The 27,084-nt window shown below is 37.7% G+C and overlaps 1 protein-coding gene across 3 annotated transcripts in view; it reads left to right on the forward strand.

Moving 5' to 3' along the window:
• LOC124280397 (lachesin-like) overlaps positions 1-27,084 on the forward strand; it is a 46,894-nt gene that overhangs the window by 8,970 nt on the left and 10,840 nt on the right. The window contains exons 2-8 of one of the 3 annotated variants that reach the window (XR_006899672.1): positions 14,058-14,185; positions 16,877-17,081; positions 17,212-17,361; positions 18,002-18,130; positions 19,484-19,771; positions 20,889-21,107; positions 21,788-22,370. Coding sequence is in view for 2 of the 3 variants with exons in the window: in XM_046716303.1 (XP_046572259.1) it covers positions 14,058-14,185; positions 16,877-17,081; positions 17,212-17,361; positions 18,002-18,130; positions 19,484-19,771; positions 20,889-21,107; positions 21,788-21,912 (1,244 nt within the window). In the remaining variant the exon portion in view is untranslated. Of the gene's footprint in view, positions 1-14,057; positions 14,186-16,876; positions 17,082-17,211; positions 17,362-18,001; positions 18,131-19,483; positions 19,772-20,888; positions 21,108-21,787; positions 24,079-27,084 lie in introns of those variants that run through there. The other 2 variants (XM_046716303.1, XM_046716304.1) reach the window with 2 other exon arrangements.

Below are 27,084 nucleotides of genomic sequence, written 5' to 3' on the forward strand. Positions count from 1 at the left end.
ATGAAGTCTGTACTATAGAAACATACATATATAGCAGACATGTACAGTGTAGGTAATGAAGTCTGTACTATAGAAACATACATTTATAGCAGACATGTACAGTGTAGGTAATGAAGTCTGTACTATAGAAACATACATATATAGCAGACATGTACAGTGTAGGTAATGAAGTCTGTACTATAGAAACATACATATATAGCAGACATGTACAGTGTAGGTAATGAAGTCTGTACTATAGAAACATACATATATAGCAGACATGTACAGTGTGTGGTAATGAAGTCTGTACTATAGAAACATACATATATAGCAGAGCAGTAGGTAATGAAGTCATGTACAGACATGTACAGTGTGGGTAATGAAGTCTGTACTACAGAAACATACATATATAGCAGACATGTACAGTGTAGGTAATGAAGTCTGTACTATAGAAACATACATATATAGCAGACATGTACAGTGTACAGGTAAATGAAGTCTGTACTATAGAAACATACATATATAGCAGACATGTACAGTGTAGGTAATGAAGTCTGTACTATAGAAACATACATATATAGCAGACATGTACAGTGTAGGTAATGAAGTCTGTACTATAGAAACATACATATAGCAGACATGTACAGTGTACTATAGAAACATACATAGAAGACATGTACAGTGGGTAATGAAAGTCTGTACTATGAAGTCAGTGTACTATAGAAACATACATATATAGCAGACATGTACAGTGTAGGTAATGAAGTCTGCAGACTATAGAAACATACATATATAGCAGACATGTACAGTGTAGGTAATGAAGTCTGTACTATAGAAACATACATATATAGCAGACATGTACAGTGTGGGTAATGAAGTCTGTACTATAGAAACATACATATATAGCAGACATGTACAGTGTGTGTAATGAAGTCTGTACTATAGAAACATACATATATAGCAGACATGTACAGTGTGGGTAATGAAGTCTGTACTATAGAAACATACATATATAGCAGACATGTACAGTGTAGTGTGAAGTGGGTAATGAAGTATAGCAGACATCTTCAGTGTGGGTAATGAAGTCTGTACTATAGAAACATACATATATAGAAACATGTACATATGTGAATATGGGTAATGGGTTTGTACTATAGAAACATACATATATAGCAGACATGTACAGTGTAGGTAATGAAGTCTGTACTATAGAAACATACATATATAGCAGACATGTACAGTGTAGGTACATGAAGTCTATAGTACTATAGAAACATACATATATAGCAGACATGTACAGTGTGGTAATGAAGTCTGTACTATAGAAACATACATATATAGCAGACATGTACAGTGTGGGTAATGAAGTCTGTACTATAGAAACATAAATATATAGCAGACATGTTCAGTGTAGGTAATGAAGTCTGTACTATAGAAACATACATATATAGCAGACATGTTGAATATGGGTAATGGAGTTTGTACTATAGAAACATACATATATAGCAGAAATGTACAGTGTAGGTAATGAAGTCTGTACTATAGAAACATACATATATAGCAGACATGTACAGTGTAGGTAATGAAGTCTGTACTATAGAAACATACATTTATAGCAGACATGTACAGTGTAGGTAATGAAGTCTGTACTATAGAAACATACATATATAGCAGACATGTACAGTGTGGGTAATGAAGAAACTGTACTAAAGAAACATACATATATAGCAGAAATGTACAGTGTGACATGTAATGAAGTCTGTACTACATAGAAACATACATATATAGCAGACATGTACAGTGTAGGTAATGAAGTCTGTACAATAGAAACATACATATAGCAGACATGTACAGTGTGTGTAATGAAGTCTGTACTAGAAGACATTATATACATATATCCAGACATGTACACATGTGGTGGGAAACACAGTACAGTGAATAAACAGATATATCAGAGACATGTACAGTGTGACAATGAAGTCAGACAGAGAGACACATACATACAGCAGAGACATGTACAGTGTAGGTAATGACACAGATGACACAGAACACAGACAGTGTGTGAAACACATAGCAGACATGTGTACACAATGAAGACACATAGATATACATACATAGACATGTACAGACACACACAGGTACACACAGACACAGACATGTACACATAGAAACATACACATATAACATGGACATGTACAGTGTGGGTAATGAAGTCAGACTATAGAAACATACATATATAGAGACATGTACAGTGACAGTAATGAAGTCTGTACAGACATACATATATACACACACAGACATGGAAGTCTGTACTATAGAAACACACATATATAGCAGACATGTACAGTGTACAGGTAATGAAGTCTGACACATAGAAACATACACATATAGCAGACACACACAGACACAGACATGGTCTGTACTATAGAGATATATACATATATAGCAGACATGTACAGTGTGAGTAATGAAGTCTGAACTATAGAAACATACATATAGCAGACATGTACAGTGTAGGTAATGAAGTGTGTACTATAGAAACATACATTTATAGAGACATACATTATATGAACATGTTCAATATGGGTAATGAAGTCTGTACTAAACATACATATATAGCAGAAACAGTGTGGGTAGCTTAAGAAGCCTGTAGACATGGACAGTGTAGGTGAGTATGAAGTCTGTACTATAGAAACATACATATATAGCAGACATGTACAGTGTGGGTAACAGAAGTCTGTACTATAGAAACATACATTTTATACAGACATGTACAGAGTAGGTAATGAGGAAGGGTTGTCTGTACTATGAAGACATGTACATATATAGCAGACATGAACAGTGTAGGTAATGGAACTAGTGTGTGTGGCGTGACTATAGATATATACATTTATAGCACATAGAGACATGTACAGTGTAGGTAATGAAGGGTGTACTATAGATATATACATTTATAGCAGACATGAACCGTGTAGGTAATGAAGTGTGTACTATATATATATACATTTTATTAGCAAAGACATGAACAGTGTAGGTAATGAAGGGTGTACTATAGATATATACATTTATAGCAGACATGAACAGTGTAGCTAATGAAAGGGTGTACTATAGTTATTAACATTTAAAGCAGACATGTACAGTGTGGGTAATGTACTATAGATTATACTATAGATATATACATGAAGACATGTACAGTGTAAGTAATGAAGGATGGAGTACTATAGATATATACATTTATAGCAGACATGTACAGTGTAGGTAATGAAGGGGTGTACTATAGATATAAATTTATATGATGTACAGTAATGAAGACATAGTAGCATATGATGAAGTGTGTACTATAGATATATACATATATAGCAGACATGTACAGTGTGGGTAATGAAAGTCTGTACTATAGAAACATACATATACTTGAACATGTACAGTAGAGATATGTGTACTGAATATAGACAGTAAAGTACTATAGATATATACATATATAGCAGACATGTACAGTGTGTGTAATGAAGTCTGTACTATAGATATAACATATAGCAGACATGTACAGTGTGGGTAATGAAGTGTGTAGAAACATACATATATGCACATACAGACAGTGTGGGTAATGGAAGTCTGTACTATAGATATATACATTTATAGCAGACATGAACAGTGTAATGAAGGGTGTACTATAGAAAGTAACATTTAGAGCAGACATGTACAGTGTGGAGTAAAGGGGTGTACTATGGATAAATATAGGCAATGAATATATACATTTTACAGCAGACATGAACAGTGTGGGCAATGGAGGTTGTACTATTGTATATGGATTTATAGCAGACATGTATAGTGTAGGTAATGAAAGGTGTACTATAGATATATACTTTTATAGCAGACATGTTACAGTGTAGGTAATGAAAAGTGTACTATAGATATATACATTTATTGCTTGACATGAACAGTGTAGGTAATGAAGGGTGTACTATAGATATATACATTTTATAGCAGACATGTACAGTGTGTGGGTAAGAAGGGTGTACTATGGATATATAAATGTGTGTGGCAATGGAGGCTGTACTATAGTATATACATTTATAGCAGACAGTACATGTACAGTGTACAGTGTAAGGTAATGAAAGGGTGTACTATAGGTAATGAAGGGTGTACTATAGATATATACATTTATAAGACATGTACAGTGTGGGTAATGAAAAGTGTACTATAGATACATACATTTATAGAAAGGGTGACATGAACAGTGTATACATTTATAGCAATGACATAAGTGAATGAAGGGTGTACTATAGATATATACATTTGTAGCAGACATGTACAGTGTTCGTAATAAAAAGTGTACTATAGATATATACATTTATAGCAGACATGAACAGGCAGTGTAGGTAATGAAGGGTGTACTATAGTTATACATACATGGTCATGTAGGTAGCTAGTTATTATACATTTATACATGTATGTACAGTGATAGCTATAGACATGTACAGTGTGGAGTGTAATGAGAGGGTCTACTATACATATATAGATGTGTTGTAGGTGTGGCAATGAAGGCGCATAACGGACATGTATAGTATATACATCTATAGCAGACATGTACAGTGTAGGTAATGAAGGGTGTATGGAGATATATACATTTATAGAGACATGTACAGTTACATTATATAGCAGACATGACAGTGTGTAATGAAGGGTGTGTACTATAGATGTATACATTTATAGCAGACATGTTGAAGTGTGTACGTATACATTTGTGTACTATAGCAATAGCAGACATGTACAGTGTTCGTAATGAAGTGTGTACTATAGATGTATACATTTATAGCAGACATGTTCAGTGTTCGTAATGAAGTGTGTACTATGGATGTATACATTTATAGCAGGCATGTTCAGTGTTTGTAATGAAGTGTGTACTATAGATGTATACATTTATAGCAGACATGGTCAATGTGGGTAATGAAGTGTGTACTATTGTTATTAACATTTATAGCAGACATGTACAGTGTGGGTAAGGAAGGGTGTACTATGGATATATAAATGTGTGGGTAATGGAGGCTGTACTATTGTATATACATTTATAGCAGACATTTACAGTGTAGGTAATGAAGGGTGTACTATGGATATATACATTTCTAGCAGACATAAACAGTGTAGATAATGAAGGGTGTACTATAGATATATGCATTTGTTGCAGACATGAACAGTGTAGCTAATGAAGGGTGTACTATAGTTATTTACATTTATAGCAGACATGTACAGTGTGTGTAAAGAAGGGTGTACTATGGATATATAAATGTGTGGGCAATGGAGGCTGTACTATGGGTATATACATTTATAGCAGACATGTACAGTGTAGGTAATGAAGGGTGTACTATAGATATATACATTTATAGCAGACATGTACAGTGTGGGTAATGAAAAGTGTACTATAGATATATACATTTATAGCAGACATGAACAGTGTAGGTAATGAAGGGTGTACTATAGATATATACATTTATAGCAGACATGTACAGTGTGGGTAAGGAGGGGTCTACTATGGATATATAAATGTGTTGGCAATGGAGGCTGTACTATAGTATATACATTTATAGCAGACATGTACAGTGTAGGTAATGAAGTGTGTACTATAGATATATACATTTATAGCAGACATGTACAGTGTAGGTAATGAAGGGTATACTATAGATATATACATTTATAGCAGACATGTACAGTGTAGCTAATGAAGGGTGTACTATAGTTATTTACATTCATAGCAGTCATGTACAGTGTGTGTAAAGAAGGGTCTACTATGGATATATAAATGTGTTGGCAATGGAGGCTGTACTATAGTATATACATTTATAGCAGACATGTACAGTGTAGGTAATGAAGGGTGTACTATAGATATATTCATTTATAGCAGACATGTACAGTGTGTGTAATGAAGTGTGTACTATACATGTATACATTTATAGCAGACATGTACAGTGTTCGTAATGAAGTGTGTACTATAGATATATACATTTATAGCAGACATGAACAGTGTGTGTAATGAAGGGTGTATGATAGATATATACATATATAGCAGACATTTACAGTGTAGGTAATGAAGGGTGTACTATAGCTGTATACATTTATAGCTGATATGTACAGTGTGTGTAATGAAGTGTGTTCTATAGATGTATACATTTTATAGCAGACATGTACAGTGTTCGTAATGAAGGGTGTACTATAGATGTATACATTTATAGCAGACATGTACAGTGTGTGTAATGAAGTGTGTACTATAGATGTATACATTTATAGCAGACATGTACAGTGTTCGTAATGAAGTGTGTACTATAGATGTATACATTTATAGCAGACATGTTCAGTGTTCGTAATGAAGTGTGTACTATGGATGTATACATTTATAGCAGACATGTTCAGTGTTCGTAATGAAGTGTGTACTATAGATGTATACATTTATAGCAGACATGTTCAGTGTTCGTAATGAAGTGTGTACTATGGATGTATACATTTATAGCAGACATGTTCAGTGTTCGTAATGAAGTGTGTACTATAGATGTATACATTTATAGCAGACATGTTCAGTGTTCGCAATGAAGTGTGTACTATGGATGTATACATTTCTAGCAGACATGGTAAATGTGGGTAATGAAGGGTGTACTTAGGCTGACGATGTACACAATATACATTTGGTGGTCAACTGAGAAAGGGTATTGTATTCACTGATCAAATACATGCTTAGCGTAGAGTTGTAGATCCGAGTAGCACTAGTCAAAATGAGTGAAACCGTTCGTCGCAAAGTATGTATGCTGAAGAAAAATAAATCCACACAGAGTATTTCAGTACTATGCTTCACTATGACTTTACTATACACGTAAGAATATGACCTACTCTATCAGCAGAGACCCCCACAATCAATTGATTGGCAAGTTTTCCCTTTAAACCCTCATTCAAGGGGGAGGCGACAAAGGCTGAGGATGAAACAATAGAAAGACAATACATCTGGCAAATGCCACTTGTCAGTTTGAGCCACTGATTCAATACATCTGTGTCCTTTACCAGGAAAGATGTTTAATATCCGTCATTACATTTTGATGTTGTGTGTCCTGTAGGGTCTTAATGTAGGGCCTTAATGACATTTAAAGTGAACTTGATATCGTATTGATCTTTTTTTATTAAAGAATCTTATGGATCAGTGTCATAGAAAACCGTTGTAGTTCGTGTCCATCGCAACTTTGGGCACGAATCAGTTGATTTACCTCTAACTCCTTTCCCAGCTCCGATCGGTCTTGCAGTAAAGGAGGCATTTTAATTTGCATAGGGATTTGACACACATTATCGCTGATTCACTGAAAATACAAAAGTTAAGACTGGGGTTTGTATAATGAAACGTCTCATTGCATGATATTGGGTATTTCGTTCATTTCTAGTCAATTTTACAGAACCAGACCTTGGTTCATGATGACGATATGCATCTGCCATATACACTATATGAACAATGCAAATCATTTATGCCGTAACTAAATACGCATCATCTAGTTGTAAAACGCATTCATTTCCTGCAGATAGAGCGAAATAATTAGCGTGATTGACGTTGTCCATGACTTTTTGACCTGCGAAAAAGTGTCATAATAATTCACGCTCCGAGTTACATTAATATGCCCAATTGTTGATGAAAGACCTTTCATAATGTAGGGTATCGTCATTGAAAGATTTTTTTCTGGTTGCGAATCTATCGATTTAAACAATATTGAGGCCATATCAGGTTACATTTTATATTTACCGGTTCAAAGTATGTGCCCGTGGGGTGATATTGATTCAATCAATCAGTGTCCTTTATAACACCTCTTCAATTATGTACCTAATTTCAAAGGGCCCGCTTGTCAAATACAAATTATACTGGCGACAGCAATAACATTGTAGTTGGCGCTGTGGTGATACTTGCCGTCATTGACTAACTTATATAATAACATTATGTTGCAGGTTGACATCTGATAATGTGGTTTGATATGAAGTTCTGCAAGGTAATTCGTCTGTAACTTATGTTTTGTGAAAGCGATACTCCTAATCTTGGATCATGCAAGCGAAATAATTTAGGGGTTACTTTAATGGAATCAATACAACTGTCTTTCTGATAAAATGAATGGTTGCTGCCCTTGTGGTTCGTAACCAAGGTAACATTTTGGAATCTGTCTGTGATTGTCTGCCCACTTACTCCAGATAGTAGACTTATATTCCTGCAAGAATGAATGCCACTTCACTTGTCATGCATGGCAGCACATATATGCCGTTAAATATCTTAACCGCCACACACTTTTATTGTCAACTCAATATAGATACCAGTCATCGTAGTTCAATTCATCAGACCCAAAACTGTTAACATGCTATTCATTTACATCGTTGAAAGCCTATTGAAATCATTAGTTCTTTTACAACTTTTCTGAATCCTTCTCTTAAAGACTTATGAAGCCTGGACGTTTCTGACATTTCATAAGATCTTTAAACGTCAAAGTTGTAGTGTTGTGCGAAGCTCAGGAAATAAAAATAGTAAATTGCATTTCTAAATCAATTCGTTTGAACATGGCCTTATCCCCGTTCTTCATGTTAATATTTTTGTTCTTTTACCGGAACTTGCATTCCCTGGAGACTAAATTGAACCGCGTGTCACAGCGATGATGACTAGAGTTAGACAGGGACTGTTTCTACGCCCTCGCTTCTTCTCAAAGACTAACATGGGTTGTGGCTATTAACATAAAAAGTACGATCGGACCTGGGGTCATAGCACAATTGGATCGCTTTTAAGAATAATAGCTGCTTCAAATTGAATTTCCTGTTTGGGCATTCAGCTCATTATTCGCCTGTGGCAAAACCTGGAATTTTAAATTGTTTCCAGATATTCGAGTCTCGCAAAAAACAATTATCACAGTTCCTTGATACTATTCAATTAGAGACTGCTAGTCAGTTTTCTTGAAAGTAAGTAACCCGATAAGGCCTGTTGTTTCATGGATATGTTAAGTTATTGTCAGCAATAAAGACGTATCTGAGAAAACCTCATCGGAAAAATGGATGCTAGAGAAAAACACCTATAATGCTTTAGATTGATAGATCAGCTCAAACAATGACAGTGTGACACGGTACATTGGGTACATGCGCATTGTCACATCATAGTATAAACATGGATACACAACTCACATGTTACATAACAGTATGCATCCATCCCAGCGCATCTGCCCCAATCTCGTTTAAATAACACCATACACCATATTCAAGTAGAGTTTTGTGGCACTCGACCAGGATAGCAGAATAAGGTGAGCTAAAGCGAATTTCGATTAATGAACAATATTCATCAGCTGAAATATTTTTTGAATTATATGCCTGACACCTCCGAATCTGCAGGTTGTTCGTTCGAATCCCAGACTCACCCTGAGTTACTGCCATGTACGACATGTGTCCCTTTGGACTATCACCTCAGTCATATTCGACCTCCACTCTATATGTTGAAAAGAATCGCCTACTCACTGACAAGATGTACTTAGAATAATTATCCATGACAAACTGTCAACCGAAAAATAAGGATACTAAGTCGTTCCTTGAAAACATGTTGGTACGTTGATATTTAACAATATCAACTGACTGACTGAGTATGGTTTTACGCCGTTTTTAGCAATATTCCAGCAATATCACGACGGGGGACACCAGAAATGGGCTTCACAAATTGTACCCATGTGGGGAATCGAACCCGGGCCTTCGGCGTGACGAGCGAACGCTTTCACCACTAGGCTACCCCACCGCCCAACAATATCAACATATTATGCGTGTTTGGTGTGTGTTTAACGTATATTATGACCATGGAAACGGTTTTGTCGCTGTTGTTTCCAATCCATCACGAATTTTAATCGATGTCAAGTAACATGAACAATTAATGAACACCGGCCTTCCGTGATATACTGTCATGCAGATATAATCCTTTCACAAAAACTACAAGCTAAAATTATTCCACGAACCATTTTATTAAATTATTAATTTAACCTCGTGACATTAAAAGGTTCTGTTAATCAGAAAGGGCAATGCGATTGTGCAACATAATGTACATGATGTGCCAGTGAAATGAGCACACACCAGTGATGTATATCTATGATGAATGTATCATAATATACTTCACTCTATGTGTCATCTTGCTTTGTAGCGAACTCGAGGTGTTGCGTGGCTAGGTTACAATCAAATCCCTGTTAAATACTTAACTTGAATCTTCCAAATTGATACTATGGGTCAAGAAATATGTACTTTTACCTGGTATTATTGAGGGCCACTCATCCTGTCTAAATCATCCACAATACAACGACATTAGGCCTTGTACTTGGCAACAGGTTACAAAGTAAAGAGTTGACACGCCCTTGAGGGATATGGTACACACGTAGCTTTTATGTTGGATGACATGAAGCGCGATATGGGTCACGTGGTTGGTTATTGAGGATATTAGACAGTGCAGTATACAATAATAATAACGAAGGAGCATGCAGTTTGGCGATACCGATTCCAAATGTGTTAAGGGGCAAGATTTCTTCAGAGATCCAGTGCATGTTGTCAGTTTGGCATCGTCTGAATTATTAAGCTTGGGAAGAGAGTCACGTTCTGTTGTTCGCATCGATACGGGCAGCCATAAATTTGAAGTCACAATGGGACTTGTCAATGTTTAATGTCAATGATGCCAACCAGGGTCATCAGATAATCGTGCCAGCAGCAAACGAACATCCTCTTTACATAAAGAAAAATAACTGGCTCAGTGACATGACAACCGTACTTCGATGTCTTATCTATCACTATGGAGGAGATAAACAATGTCTTACAATGGTAATTTAGTATATATGATACACATACATACGGACATGTTAAAACTGTGATAGTTTTCACGTTGATGTATTTATGCAAAGAAGCAGGTTATTGGTGACTCCTTACTAAGACACTGTATCCAGCCGTACTTATAAACCGCTGTATATCGTTTTGTTGTATAAGATTTAATTTTACAGTTATGTGTTTCACTGATTTATTCATGAAGTGCTGTTCACGACTTTAACTCAAATACATGAAAAGGTTTCCCGTTTTGCCTTACACGTTGTAGTCAATAATATAACCATTGCGAAAGTCAAACCTCTTTTATGAAGAAACCATCCGTTTGAGCATGTCGGCATGCTTGATGTTCAAAGGCAGGTTTCTTTTGCTTTTTAAAACAACACTCTATAACACTGCAGTGGTTGTTATTCTGAGAATTTTTAATTTCGCTTTGCTCATAACGGTGTATGAGAGGCCTAATGCTTTAATATATGATCATCCTAATTTGGCCAAATCTTTGAAGTCCCGCAAGTCAATATCGCGAGGTGTTGGCCATTATGATGTGCCGAATAACCCATTATTTGCCTTTGTTGACTGTGAATAGGGAATTATGTTTGTGTAATCGACTTACTTTGCAATTACTTTATATTAGCATGAGTACACTATTTATGCAACTCTATCCACTGGCTAGACTGGAAGCGGTTGCCATGCTGTTCAAGGATCTATACAGAGTAACGATCCGACTGCTTGGTGATAACATGCGTCAACACCCTCTGATATGGTTGGCCATTCAGCGAGCAGAGGGAACAGTATAATGGAATGGCTGCGAGGAGGAAAGGACAACTTTATACAAAACAGTCATTTTATTTATGACCTGTGAACAGTGTATTACCCAATGAAAGACAATAAAAAATTTGCCAGGGATCACAGGACATGCCCTGCGTGTTCTCGTACTAGTTCCAGATGTGTCATGTCGCCACCTGTGTATACGTCCTGGTCAAGGTGTTTGTTATTAATGTTCTAAATGAATTCAGGGTGTTAAGTCATTGCTGCTCAGGTTTATTTCGTAACAGGACACACCTTAGTTCACAAAGCTTGTTGTCGGAGTCGATTGACTCGGATACATACACGTACATAGTTACGTGATTTGTGGTTTGGTGCAACTTGACACGAAACGAAACGACGAAAATACATATTGACCTTTCATATATACCACCTTTAAATATTTCATCGTCGACATTATATGGCAGCATTCCGAAACGTCCAGCATATTCTAATTTTTCCAGTATCTGGATAGTAATAACTTTCCTTCTTGGACTTTACAACTATGAAAAAGATAAGTCTATGAAATGAGAAGACTTCGTATATGGCAGTCATATCATACTCAAACTGTGCATGCACAGTGCTCAATTGAGACAGTTTTGCAGAAGGAAATGACATAGTGATTTGTAATTTGTCGTACGTATACCCTTCACGAAATGTCAGTCTCAATGTTCAAAGTATATTTCATTTAACATGACATTTTCCTTAATGGCATTTACACAGAAATGCTACTGACGCAAGTGTCGTATGTGGATGAAGAGGAAGTACATTGATTAGCAGTTCTCGGTGTTTTCGTGGACGTATTGATTTTATATGTCCGCGGAGTTTGCTTCAGAAATGTTATGGTAGAAATGGGACTTTAACTGCGTTGTCTCCAACTGTTTGCCAATCTGATGGTACGCTCAAAGGGAAATGCTTGCGGCCCCTGCCGTCGTAGCTGTTGAGGGTAAACCATACTTTGAAAATTAAATACGCGGGTCTTCATTATTGTGCGGGGCTGATAGAAAATTTCAATAATATTGTGACTTTGAAGAGAGGCTACATGATGTCAAAACCGTATTGTTTATCATTTACATTAGCGGCCGACGTAAATCATGTTATTGATATGTCGTCGTCTTAAGGTGATCATGTATGGTACCGCCCTGTCAATGTCTTAACACCTATATTGAGGACAGACACGTCAGCCAATCATTAAAGCCGTGTTGTGAATTAAACATTAGAACGACATCTTAGCTGTTCACCAAAGCTCTCCACTTTGATATAAATTAGAATCACTCCTTTGGGTTAATCAGAAGACACAGGAGTATCTTAAGGCATCTTTGCAATGTTATAATAGAAGCATACAATTGAAGTAGTGTATCGCAAATGTACCATTGTCCAAGGAGAACATAGGGCTATTTCCCCTACGGGTAATATTCCTATATCAAAGGAATGATATTTCTCAGTGCTATACTAGACTTTGATCTCTGAAAACCTGTAGGTGTGTGGTGTTGCAACTCATAGAACAAGGACAAGATAAACCTCATCACTATTAACAAGTCTTTAGGAGTGAGGAAACGGAAGATGGCATTATTTAAATTGAAATAAAAAAGTTTCATCGGAAGCGAATAATATTAAATTACCATGGTAACAGATCTGTGTGTCTACGAATGTCTTCATATGCAACTGGAGGAAAATCAATAAATATATCATAGATCTAGAAGGTGAGCACAAGAAAATGGACCTCAGTAACCCAATGCACGATATCTCTATTCGGTTTTTATGAATATGAATACCCTAAATTCGATTCGAAAGTGACGTCACGACATTCATCTCTCCTATCTCTAGCTTAGCACAGGTTCCCTCTTGCCTAGAAATGTAGTTTAACTGGACGTCACATTTTAGCCTCGTCTTGTTTGAATTAATCTATTAACGAAGGACAAGGGTATTTATCCCATGAAAAAACCTTTATGTAATTGGCGAGATAAAGCTTAGAAGAGTTTTGCGAAATATAGAAGGCGACAATTAAAGTTGAGAAACTCGACGCCACAGTGAATATACTAGTAGTGTCGGTTGAATGACAATGAACTGGAACATAACAGTATTATCGAGGATAAAGGCCGGTGTTGGTAATTACGTACCTCAATATTTAATATGTGTGATGACCACGCGACGCAATTCATTAATTTTGGTATGGTTGATTTATATCCACTCTTATATAAAGTATTTGTGAAAACATCTGACATCTTCATTATTTTTAATGTTTAGGTGATATCAATTACCTGTTCAAAAGTCACGAACTCAGGAGACGTCAGTGAAACCTTATGCATTGTTGTCATGTTTCCAGTAATGAAATATAACCTTGTAGATATGGTTACCCTTCGATGTGTATATCACCGTTACAAAGATATTTTGTATTGTCGTGTCTGAGTATACGATATCACATATTCTCCTTCCAGGAATTGCTCAAGACGACAGAGTGATCGACGAAACACCTCTCACGGTCAAGGTCATTTCAGGTTCCACCGCCATCTTGCCATGTTCTGTGGACCCCAAGTACACAGAAGGCTATGCAGACCAGTACAGTGTAAGAAATGTCTCGCATTATTAGACACAATGCCAAACAGACGTTTATATTAGTATGTTTGTTTATTGCATATGGAGTTGTCGTTTTAAAAATGCTCCCTAAATCAACTCTTCTCAAATCTGATACTAATGAAAATGTTCAGAGACACAAATCAGTTGGAAAATCTGTGTTTGAACCGATCTTCAGCATCCTGTCTTTGTCGTAAGAGGTGATCAACAGGATCGGATGGTCAGTGTGTGTGTCTGTGTATGTGTTGTCTGGATGTGCCTGTGCATGTGTTGTCTGTATGTGTGTGTGTGTGTGTGTCTGTATGTGTGTGTGTGTGTGTGTGTGTGTGTGTGTGTGTTTGATGCAGCTTTACAGTCATTTCCACCAACAGCTTCAGTCATTGGGCATCTCAATAACATGGAATTATAATCAAATTGTAACCGTGTTATGTCTATTTGAAAAGTACTGTTAATAACGTAGCATGAACTGCAGCATAAAATACAGTTGCACTTTAGAACAATTAAGGGGCGCAGCAATCTAGTGGCGAATAAGGGCGCCTTAGATGACGTGCATGCTTCTGGATATGTGCCTAGGCAAGCCATAGGACCATGTACCGGTATATCAAACTGCCTGAGACGACTTGTTCTCACACGATCCCGTTAATACTATGTTTCACAGCAAAAACTACGTGGGTGCGTCAAATCTAGACATAACTAAATATACACATTCATCGACTTTATGCATAAACCTTATTACATTAATAATATTAATCAGATTGACAGAACTTTAAATTTTATCCTTGCGTTTGTTTGAAAATGGCCCTCCTGCTTTTTATAGTACGTCTGAACCAACATGCGTACCATGTCACGTGTCTGTAAAATCGTATAACTGTCACTCTCCACAATCGTTAATCTCATTTTCGTCCTTGATGTTCATTTGTTGCCAAACATTAGGTAATTATAACTCTATTACGAAACTGACATAAATCTTCTTTACGTATTCCTGTTTAAATATTTCTACCACCGCTAAGCTTGAACGACGTCATTTTGGGCAAATATGCCTTATTCCTCGGGTACAGACAATGCATACTGAGTTTATTATACAAAGGATCATCATTAGCAAGAGAACGTGGAAACAAATAGTCATGTGTTCCTTTTACACCAATACAATACCCAAGGAATTGACTACTTTGACAGTAGGCAACATGACGTCCACATAAAAGACGTCGTGAGGTGTAGCTTTTATATTGATTAGAAATTGTACTCGCTCTCGTCTCGTGTGGGTATTGATCAGATTGGAAAGTAATTAAATCTCTCAAGTGACTGTCAATTTATCGTTAATGTTGTCTTCAAAGCATCTTAATGAAAATTTCACCAAATATTGACGAGAAATGTCTTTTGAAATAAGAAATTCAAAATGTCAGTATCGTTTGTAATTATTAACTTTACATGTATATCTTTCCAAGAAGATTCCAGTAAAAGTAATTTCGATGCAAATCATCAATTACGAAGAGGAAGATGAAAAATTCATTTCCAGCGGCAGATACTTAATCGAGACTAACTGCCACCACGACACATTGTATTTGTAGACGTAAAGGTTGTATACGATACACCCTTGGAAGATGCATCGAGCGCATTGCAAATTTATATAGGACTTGGCTAGTAGCACTGGTTAATATATCTGGTAGGTTTCTATGGGCGTACCATCCCGTACATGTGTACATTTGTGATAAGTATTCCTAGGATAGTACATAACACGGCTTAGTGACTCGTTAACCTGTTAATCTACAAACATTTACCATTTGTACATTCTATCTATTGCGTCCTCTTTACTTTAACTCATAAACAATGAGTATCTATGACTTTGAAATGTGTTAGATATAATATAATTCTGATCATTTATCCCTACCAAGCGACATCGAGATGTCCTGAGAGTTGAAATATTAATAATTATGTGAACAATTAATCTGCAGAAACTCCATATCTCCTCAGTCATATCCCAAATATCCCCATCCCTATTATCAAAGCTGCCTAATCTAAATTCGATGTGTGCTTCGTCTTATATCGTACCTGATTTGTCTTCTAAAGGTTACACTTGATGTACCTAAAGCAAAGAGCCTTTAGATATATTCGCTGCATTATCAGGCGCACTGTTTGGAAGGTGACGATTAATCATATATCAGAATGAAACGATTGATATCGGTCTCTGACATTTAGTTTCAAATTTCAACTGCTTAGGCCATCAACCCCGAAGGGCAATTGAGCATTGATCACGACATTGTTCAGAGTTTGTCGCTAATGAGGCTACTGAAACATGACATAGCTCGTGTACATTGAATTACATTAAGATACCCAAAGGATAGGACTGAAATACCACGACAATCACTTGTCCTCAGCAATTATAATATGGTGCAAAACTTTCTAAACTTTAAGCGCCATTTCCCTCTTTTGATGAAGCATGTCCTGTTTCACCCTGTCTCTTAATGTAGCAATACTTGTATGGATGGGTATGTAAATATAATTACAGCCAGCCATCCCTGTAAGTGAATACAGAACAAGATATGAGGTGTTCGAGATCTTCGACGTTGCCTGTTTAACGTGACATGGAGTGGTGACATGGAACTGTATTGTATGTGCATGTTATTACCAAATGATTTTATCTGAACTATTTGTCTAATGACAGTGTTTATATTTTTTTCGATAGGTATTGTGGCAGAATCCCATACAGACTGTCATAAGTGTCAAGGACAGAAGGGTTTTAACAGACATGCGCATTAGTGTTGAAAGGCCATTTGTCAGCGACTGGAATCTCCACATCAGGAATGTGTCCGTCACGGACAGTGGGGAATACAAGTGTCAAATAAATACAGACCCAGTCAGATCTAAAAGGGTCAAACTTGTGGTTCAAGGTATGCATAATCACCTGCGTCTCTGTAAACAATGCAACCGATACATACATAATAATTATTACGAATTTGTTCAGCCAAATACATCTCATTAAGTTATATGTAACTTCATTTGGATCTGTTTTCATTGCAGTTCCTCCAAATATAATTGATTATTCTGATTCCGATGATGTGAAAGCAAGAACAGGTGATAGCGTTGAGTTGATGTGTAACGCCACCGGCATCCCCACACCAACAATCACCTGGTACAGGCTCAATGTCTGGAGCACCAAGAAGAAGGAAAGTAAGTAAAGTCAACAGTCACACCTAAGACCATTCCTTGAAATACCCCTTCTGTAGTCGGTTGAAGGTGAAGGTCATGTATGAAGGACAAGTCGTTATCGTGTTACGCACTAGGACATGAGGTCAGTTGACTAGTTTTCGTGTGTTGTCTTATGACAGCAAACATCCCACAATCACCGAAAGTGTAAGAAGGAGTATGTCTGAAGTAAAGTCATTCATGTTAAAACTTGTCATATGAGCGGAATGTTCACTGAACAGAGTTGTAATTATGGCACACACCCTTCATCGCCTGATAATCTGACATGATAAGAGAGGGATATACATCACCTGCTTCATTTGGAAACTGGAAGCTATAAATGTAATTAATACATACGGTTCTCGCCTGACATTGAGATTACATCAAGTCGGTAAATTAGATACCCTATGTTAAATTACTTTCTGCTGGAGTTGATCAAACGCCCCTTCAATGCTCCACGCCCAATAATGTGATATTCTTTTTATATTGTCGATACGGTTCTTTATGCGTTTGAGATATATAAATATAACTTCTAAGCTGTTAACTTCAAAGGTTGTCAAGATGTCCTAATAAAATCGCAACAAACAGTAATAACATTTCTAAGCAAGTTAATTCGCCTTTGCAGAGGTCGGCCACGAAGGGCAAGTACTGCTGATTCGCAACATATCGCGCGTGTGTGCCGATACCTATGAATGCGTGGCCAACAACACAGTGCCACCTGCCAGAACCAGACAGATCAAGGTTACCGTCGAGTGTGAGTCCTTTGTCTCAGCTTCAATCTCATCGACATTTATGTAATTCAATGGCCAATGTGAGGGAATTGGTAACGCGCATTTGTTATCTTATACTCACAAATGTATAGTATCGTATGGTTGTGCCATTATTCGTACTCAGGCTTACTCTTAGTATCAGGCTTACTCTTAGTATCAGGCTTACTCTTAGTACCAGGCTTACTCTTAGTACCAGGCTTATTCTTAGTACCAGGCTTACTCTTAGTATCAGCTTACTCTTAGTACCAGGCTTATTCTTAGTACCAGGCTTATTCTTAGTACCAGGCTTACTCTTAGTATCAGGCTACTCTTAGTATCAGGCTTACTCTTAGTACCAGGCTTACTCTTAGTACCAGGCTTATTCTTAGTACCAGGCTTACTCTTAGTATCAGCTTACTCTTAGTATCAGGCTTATTCTTAGTACCAGGCTTACTCTTAGTACCAGGCTTACTCTTAGTACCAGGCTTATTCTTAGTACCAGGCTTATTCTTAGTACCAGGCTTACTCTTAGTATCAGCTTACTCTTAGTATCAGCTTACTCTTAGTATCAGCTTACTCTTAGTACCAGGCTTATTCTTAGTACCAGGCTTATTCTTAGTACCAGGCTTACTCTTAGTATCAGCTTACTCTTAGTATCAGGCTTACTCTTAGTACCAGGCTTACTCTTAGTACCAGGCTTATTCTTAGTACCAGGCTTACTCTTAGTATCAGCTTACTCTTAGTACCAGACTTACTCTTAGTACCAGGCTTATTCTTAGGACCAGGCTTACTCATAGTATCAGACTTACTCTAAGTACCAGGCTTATTCTTAGTACCAGGCTTATTCTTAGTACCAGGCTTACTCTTAGTACCAGACTTAGTCTTAGTACCAGGCTTATTCTTAGTATCAGGCTTACTCTTAGTATCAGGCTTACTCTTAGTACCAGGCTTATTCTTAGTACCAGGCTTACTCTTAGTATCATGCTAACTCTTAGTACCAGGCTTACTCTTAGTACCAGGCTTACTCTTAGTTCCAGGCTTACTCTTAGTATCATGCTAAGTCTTAGTAACAGGCTTACTCTTAGTAACAGGCTTACTCTTAGTAACAGGCTTACTCTTAGTAACAGGCTTACTGTGAGTAACACCCTTTCTATCACAACTATATGTAATTGTGTTTACAATAATCGTTATAAAGTTGGTTATGCCAGTCTGTAAGCAGTCTTGGTCCCTGTCAGTTATGAACCACACGTAGCAATTACTTGTGTTAGTCTTATTTACATTTATAAAGCCGTCCATAGGGTGGAAGTCTTAATCCATTATGGGAGCCGATATATCTCACATGTACAATGGTGTTGCAGATCCACCCGAAATTCATCTGTTTACGACACGGATCGGACAACAACTACGGAGAGAAACGATACTGGAATGCAGGATTACCGCCTCACCTCTTGGAGTGACCATGTGGAAGAAGAACGGAGAACAACTTCATCCCAATTTTAAACACGAACTCGATGTATACAACGAAGGCCCACAAACAATTACACTGAGCTTAAGGATAGTGAATATTCAGAAGCATGACTTTGGGGAATATGTATGCGAAGCGTCCAATAGCATGGGAAGTGCCTCGGAAGTGATGGAGCTGTACGGTAGGATGCCTTGTACATGTGCTAACCATGACTGAGATGGGTTTCAGTAACCAGTGTTTCAAAACACTACAGACAATACAAAGAGAATATTGCTTTGGATTTATTAATATTGTAACGTCAATAGGGAATATAATTTCTAATTTGCTATAAACGGGTTGCAACCTCAGCTCCATGCGTTTGAAACAACACCATTACATCACCGCGGGGACTTTTCAATGAGAACTTTACTTCAGTACAGGAAACAACTACGGCAAAGAGTCTTTCTTTTGACCGAATCTTTCGTGTTGTAAATGACCACTATATTGGGTTTCTTTGGATTTAGATTTGATCCTGTATCATCTACATTCTTGTAATAGGTTTCTATATATGGTTCTTTCGTTTGTGTTTACATCGAATTTGTCGTACAGAATATGTAAAGCTAATTCTGCTTTTTATAAGTTCTCTTCACAAGCATTAACAACCATAATGAAAACGAAATTTTGCCCAAACGCAGATAGGCGATGACACTAAACATGGTGTTTTCAGAATGAAGTAGTTTTCAGCATAAAGGTTTCCCGGTCCAAAACTTGTAATGCCATGAGCTACTTTCATCCTCTTTAAAATGAGGTATTGATATACCCACAGGTCCCAGGTCAGTTCATGGAACTGTGATTCGACGGTCCGGTGCACAATCTTAATCGCACGAATGGATCACATACAATTACAACTAAAATCATCACTGAATGATCAGAGTAAATCACTATAAGTGCTCATGCTGTTGATCACTGGAATTTCTGATTCAGACTCGATTATTTACAGACCGCCGCCATATAGCTGGAATATTGCTGAGTGCGGCGTAATACTAAACACACTCGCTCATTCATGCATAATAAAGATTCAGTAACTTAAAACTTCAGTCCGCACTCTCTGTCCAAAAGAGTGAGTGTGTTTGGTTTTACGCTACTTTTAGCGATATTCCAGCAATATCACGGCGGGGGACACCATGTGGGGAATCGAACCCGGGACTTCGGCGTGACGAGCAACGTTTTAACCACTAGGCTACCCCACCGCCCCTCTCCAAAAGACGCACATTCAGCAATTCCAAAGTTTTTATTTATGCATTGACTTTTTGTTGCAGAGGTATATCCCATCACGACAACAACCACGCCACCTACAACAACACAGCTCATCAGGCAAACCATTTTCTTCAGCGGTGAAGGTGGGAAGGAATACCCTCCCCCCAAAACATGGCCTAAAGGTGACCGAGGAAAACATAGGGAGGGAACGTTCCCTGGGAAAAAAGCACCCAAAAGTGGACCCACCGTCAAGAAGAATCCCACAGGTGCTAGTCTTACGGGTGAGGGAGGATGCATGCATCGAAATGCAAATGTCGGGAATCAGGGCAATTGCGAGGGATGGGGTTTGAAGTTATGCATAAAATGATTTATGGTGTAATAGTTAAACAATAGAACCCCTTGTGAAGACGGGTGGATGGGTGGATGTAAAGAAATCCCCAAAATAATGATAGCGATTTTCCCTCTTACGCGTTTCAGCTGTACCTGTGTTCTCCCTGAGGACAAAGTTGAAACGCGTAGGAGCGATGTTCGGGTTTTGTCATTTTCTTCTGTCTTTCTTTACATCTGTACTGCTGTACACTGTTGACCTTCACCTCTTTAGTTACACACACACTTAAACACAAACACACACACACACACACGGGGGCGATTGGGTAGCCTAGTGGTTAAAGCGTTCGCTCGTCACGCTGAAGACCCGGGTTCGAATCCCCGCATGGGTACAATGTGTGAAGCCCGTTTCTGGTGTCCCCCGCCGTGATATTGCTGGAATATAGCTAAAAGCGGCGTAAAACTAACCTCACTCACTCACTCTCACACACACACACACACGCACGCCACACGCACGCACGCACGCACACACACACGGTGGTACTGCTGACTGGCGTAATACTTTACCGAAACAAAATTACTTCTTAGTCAATGCAGTTTTCGCGTATAATCATCTATTTTCTCTCTTTTCCAGGGGTATATAGCCCGGGTTCTATGAAGTACGACAATCAAGCAGGGATACCCAACATTCCAAGTACAGTTGTTTTTCTGTGTGTGATGTACTCAATTACACTGGTGCAAGCTATGAACACGTTGTGACATGTGTGCGATTATTAAAGGATGTATGTATCTCATGCATTGGTTCGTACAAGTGGACCAATTGGAATGGATTTGGATAAGCAGTGATTTGCCTTATCCATTTATAATTTCGCGGTGACAGATATTGCCATCAACATCCATTGAAAGTCATCCATGTAAGGCACCTCTGCAAGATTTGCGTGAATCGTCACATGTACAAGTAACGAGTACAATAAATTACATTGGAAGTACCATTCCAGCTACCAGAGATCCTGTGAGGGGTTCATCTTCATCATGCATGGAAATAGGGTTGAATATTTGAACAAGTGTTTTAATAGTTAAACTAATGCCGTGAAAACTGAATAAAGTAGAAGCGTTCACACTTCTCCACTGGACCATGCCCACACAACGGATCATCACAGGCCGTGTTATATAACTGTTATTAAGTAGTCTCCCTTTGAGTCGAACATATGTATCCTGTACAACGTGAGTGCAAGACGTCGAATTTACCTCTTATGGTATGATGAGAAACTGTGTTTAAACTCGGGCACAAGAGTTGATAATACACGTTGAAATGCTAATTTATAGAAATACTAAAATCAAGAATATTGACAGTTGATGTGGTTTTCAGAATATGAGTCTTGAAATTAGATGTTCACAAATCAATGTTAACTTTGCTCATTCGTGAACATTTAAATTTATTAATGATTGGCTGTAAAGTGTTTTGCAGCTAAGTTGACGATTTAACATTTAGTTATGTGTACATAATTTACCATCACAATTCAAAGACAGTTATAGCAAGGATTGTTTGTTTTTTTATAATCATTATGCCATTTTGGCTATAATGCGTCCTGTGTATAGATATGTACAATTTATCTTGGTACCATTATATTGCATGAAATCTACAACCACATGTATTATGTTGAGCTGGTTTCGATCGACGTGTATATTTGTTCAGTGATATCAGTCCCTTACAGGTGGTTTCCTTGAATGAGAATCCACATGAAATACTTCCATTATTGAAACGTATTAATTTTCTGTACATTTTCCTCACTCATTCGTCCTTCGAAAGTTGTGCGACATACGCTCATATCTGGCTATGATTTCTATTCATTAAGTCAATACACACACATACGCTGATGACAAATATTCAGTATTCAGTGGAGTACTGCTGTAGAATCATTAGATGCTTTTAGATGTATATTATGTAACATAAGAATTTCTTCATAGCATTTGACCTAATGTGAATATGTGTTCTCTTTAGTTTTGGTTGTGACTGTCCTCAATCACTGGCACACACACAATACTGTAGCAGCCATAGGTTCATGCGTACCATGCACAGAACTAAGTTGTATTGAGGCGTTAATCCGACTCCTCTGACTGGCAATGTTTTTTCATCATGGTTGTGTAATAGCTACTGAATACACATGCCGTGGCTTTGGACATGTAATCTTTATGGTCTTGATAGGTTAATGCAGTATGTTTCATGGCATTAAGCACAATGGTGTAGATACCTTCATGGTACGTATATGATTGTGGAATGATGTTCACATATGACAGCGTTTCGTCAGTCAAAACGCAATCGTTCTCATTGGTAACGGTGGGCAATATCCTGCTCCATTGTGAGCCTCGTAACGTCAATGTTAAATCATTCAGAAACTAATCGCAAAAGGCCAATGACGCTAACATATACAATCAAGTAATTATTCACAAGAAGGTTAATTACATCCATTTAATTCTTAACCGAAATCTTAAGTCTATAGTAAGTCTGATTCTTAAATGTTTAGTCATGGGTGTTCCATTCTAATATTACCGCTTTATGGTGCGTATCAATTCCAACATGATAAATTAAACATTGTTCATAATCCTTGTCGTACATCAGTGTTATCGAAGGTATACTTCATACTTATAAAGTAGTTATATATGTAGATTGACTTCATCTTCCTCACTGACCTGCTTAATGATCTTCTTACAAAGCCGTATCAGGTACAAGCGTAACGCAGATCTCTGCTTCCTGTGCAATATTATGTGCTTATCGTGTTGCCATCTATGTGTCAAAGATTGTTCACATGTACATATTAATGTATAGCTTTCTGTGCCATTTTGTGCAAGTTGCAAATTTTACAGAGTTTTTCCATGGATGTACATAACAGGCATGACAGAACAATAAACTATTTTGATAAAATATTTTTTGTGTGTGTTTTCATAAAGAATGGATACTTCCAGTATGTAGCGAAAAGAAGGATTGCTGTTATGTCCGAAACCCATTGCACTACTACAGGTATTAAATATCTTGAGAAGTTGACCATACGTTCGGATATCTACACGGTATACTAATGATCTGGGAAGAAATACGTTCTGAGAACTTTCTACATGCCCTGATTCTGTCACTCAGGTGACGTGAAGCAGTAGGGACAACCGTGAAGTACCAGCATATTACTGTGACAGTGTATTACTTTGTTGAGTCACGAATAAATGCGTGAATAATGGTATTTCACAGCGGCATACAAGTAATCTAATCTGGATAAACCTGTGGTTCATCGCTGTTGGTAGCTGTTGTTATTTTCGACAGCGTCTCAGCTGTTGAGGCACGATGTCAAGCAATGATTTAAGTCACTACAGCAGAACGAATACCAAACCCATGTTAGTAACTCGCTATAGGAGAAACCCTTATTATAGACACATACCCATTTGGACACTTCCACGAGAATGGCATAATGCTGAAAAATCAAAGATCATAATTTGTGTTTATTTGAAGTTGAAAACTTATTTAATCGACAAGTGTATAGACATAGAGATATTTAATACATTCAAACTGCTGTGACATTTGGACTTCCAATATGCGCAATAGCACAACATACAATGTATACAAAACATAGGGGAATGTAGTTCATGTAAATATTGAAGCAAGTGGTGACAGAACACTGGGTCGGTGTTCAGGCTACCATCATCACTTGATAGGGTCTTCAAGAAACCACAAAACTAGCTGACAGTGAATATGATGAAAGAGACAACAGGCTTCCAGTACACGGCCATTGCATCATCCCAACAGTATCATCATTCAGCAGGAAACCATGACCCCTTGGCACTTCACAGATCAGTCTTCTACAGAGCATGACCTCATAACGCCGCGCACACCAAGCTGAGAAGATCGAATCCATCCCTGATACTCGCGGCGTCCTTGTAGGGACATCTGCCTCGTGTATTCAGAGCCGTTCCAGGGAAGAGCTGAATGTTTCAAAATGAGCTTCATCGCCTGATGCATTGTTTTTTTCTTTTGATTATCACTTTTGCTGGGACCTTCCCTCCATATTGTTTGACAAATGCTGGCGAACGTCATCCCATGTCGGGGGAGAAAGGAGTGGGTGATGGAAAAGATATGGGATGAGCGAGATAGGGATAACCCAACGTCCGCCACTAATATGAAACTCATTTAACATGTAAACTGCTTGTCTTGCAATATGGATATGATGACAAATGCAATGCTGTTTAGTTATGAAAGTATCAACCTATACATGCCATCTTCGTTTATCATGTTAGCGATGGAATCGTAAAACAATACTGTATTATCGTATTTGACGTGCTCAACATAAATTCCCACCAGATTATATGGCCACTATTAAGTTATGTGCATGTTACTGCAACGTATAGACAAGTGTCTGCGTTAACTGGGCATCTTCAGATCATGATTTATATGTATTTGTGGGTTTATTGTATACCGTTTCTAAAGCTAAGTGTTCGACATGTTTCCGGTCAATGGTCACGAAATCGAGCATTTATCATTGTGGATGCATTTTTCAGAAAGGTGAATTTCCATCTTTCAGGAATAACACATGTACAGATAGCTATACCCCAATTACAACAGTTTAGATGACATAGAAATACGTAGGTGTTGAACATTTAATGCAGTGTAAATACATTTTATGTTTATATCGTCGTAAACTCAAAACAGCCATTCACCAACGACAGATTGCCAACTGAAATGACTATATACTGCAAAGCGATACACCAAACAGTTATCTTTTTATCGTAAATTTCTGTCCCACAGTGGTACAGCTGACACGGAGGTCAAAGCAACGGCGATAAACGCTGCACATATGCTCTGTATTCCCCATGTCTCTGATGCCCAATTCTTCAAACTCAGCTGCCTGTCAAAGGCGGTCCGTTGAGGCACGCTATGTAACGGACAGTGTACAAGCAAACTGTCAAAAGAAAATGTGCTCTGCATGTTGCTGCCTCACGAGTCCAATTCTTCTCGTCATGTTAGAGAATAATGGTCGACTTTGTCAATAACATTGACGCCAGAGCACACAAGCATTATTCTCGTAAAACACTCCTAACATTTTTTAGTCCGACTAGTCCTTGCAAGTGATCCTTGCGCACAGCAGGATTCTCTCTCCACGGATCACCTCATGCAATTTACAATCACTCTTTTATTGTGGTGGCATTGGTTTCTAATGGTAAACCACTGTATATTAATACGTATTCCATTAAGGACTGGTAATATTTCACGAAGCGTAGCAAAATTCTTGAATTTATTGCTTGTACAACATGCAACCAAGAACTGCTGCATTTTACGATAAAACCCGTCATTGCTATTTTATGATCTCAAAGAACATTAGGTCAAGTGTTTTGCGTTAGAAAGAAAGAAATACTTTAAAGCTTCTTTTAAATATTGATCTTGCAGAATTTCAACAAACCAAACCATGCAATTATTATGTTACGATAAAATGAAAATAATGTCAAACCGGGCATTGGTTTGATAGCATGCCATAAATGCGTATGCTGAGACTTGAAAAAACGTGTTTCTTATGATGTACTGAAACTTGCTTCTCCTTATAGGTCCTGTGCAAGATATCTTTCCAATACTTTTTGTGGTTGTATTTCATTCTCGAGTCCATACATCAGTTTCCAGGCTCCAATGGTCCCCATCAGCGCACACTTGCAAGAGGCGACTAAATGACCTGGATACTGTCTGATTGTATGTCTAAGTTGTTATATCAATCACTGGTTTCTTTGCTCCAGACATGAGCATTTACTGGTTGTCGGGGTAAAGCTGAAGTTACGTTAACAACAACAATAGTCACACACAGGCACTAGTTACTAGAGTCATATTGATGTAAACCCGGCTATAATACCCGTTTATAATATCAAACAGACCACCATTGATGACCACTTCATTACCAGCAACCA

This window comes from Haliotis rubra, unplaced genomic scaffold, assembly GCF_003918875.1.
Source record: "Haliotis rubra isolate DU_JTF1 unplaced genomic scaffold, ASM391887v1 Scf267, whole genome shotgun sequence".
Classification (NCBI taxonomy): Eukaryota; Metazoa; Mollusca; class Gastropoda; order Lepetellida; family Haliotidae; genus Haliotis; species Haliotis rubra.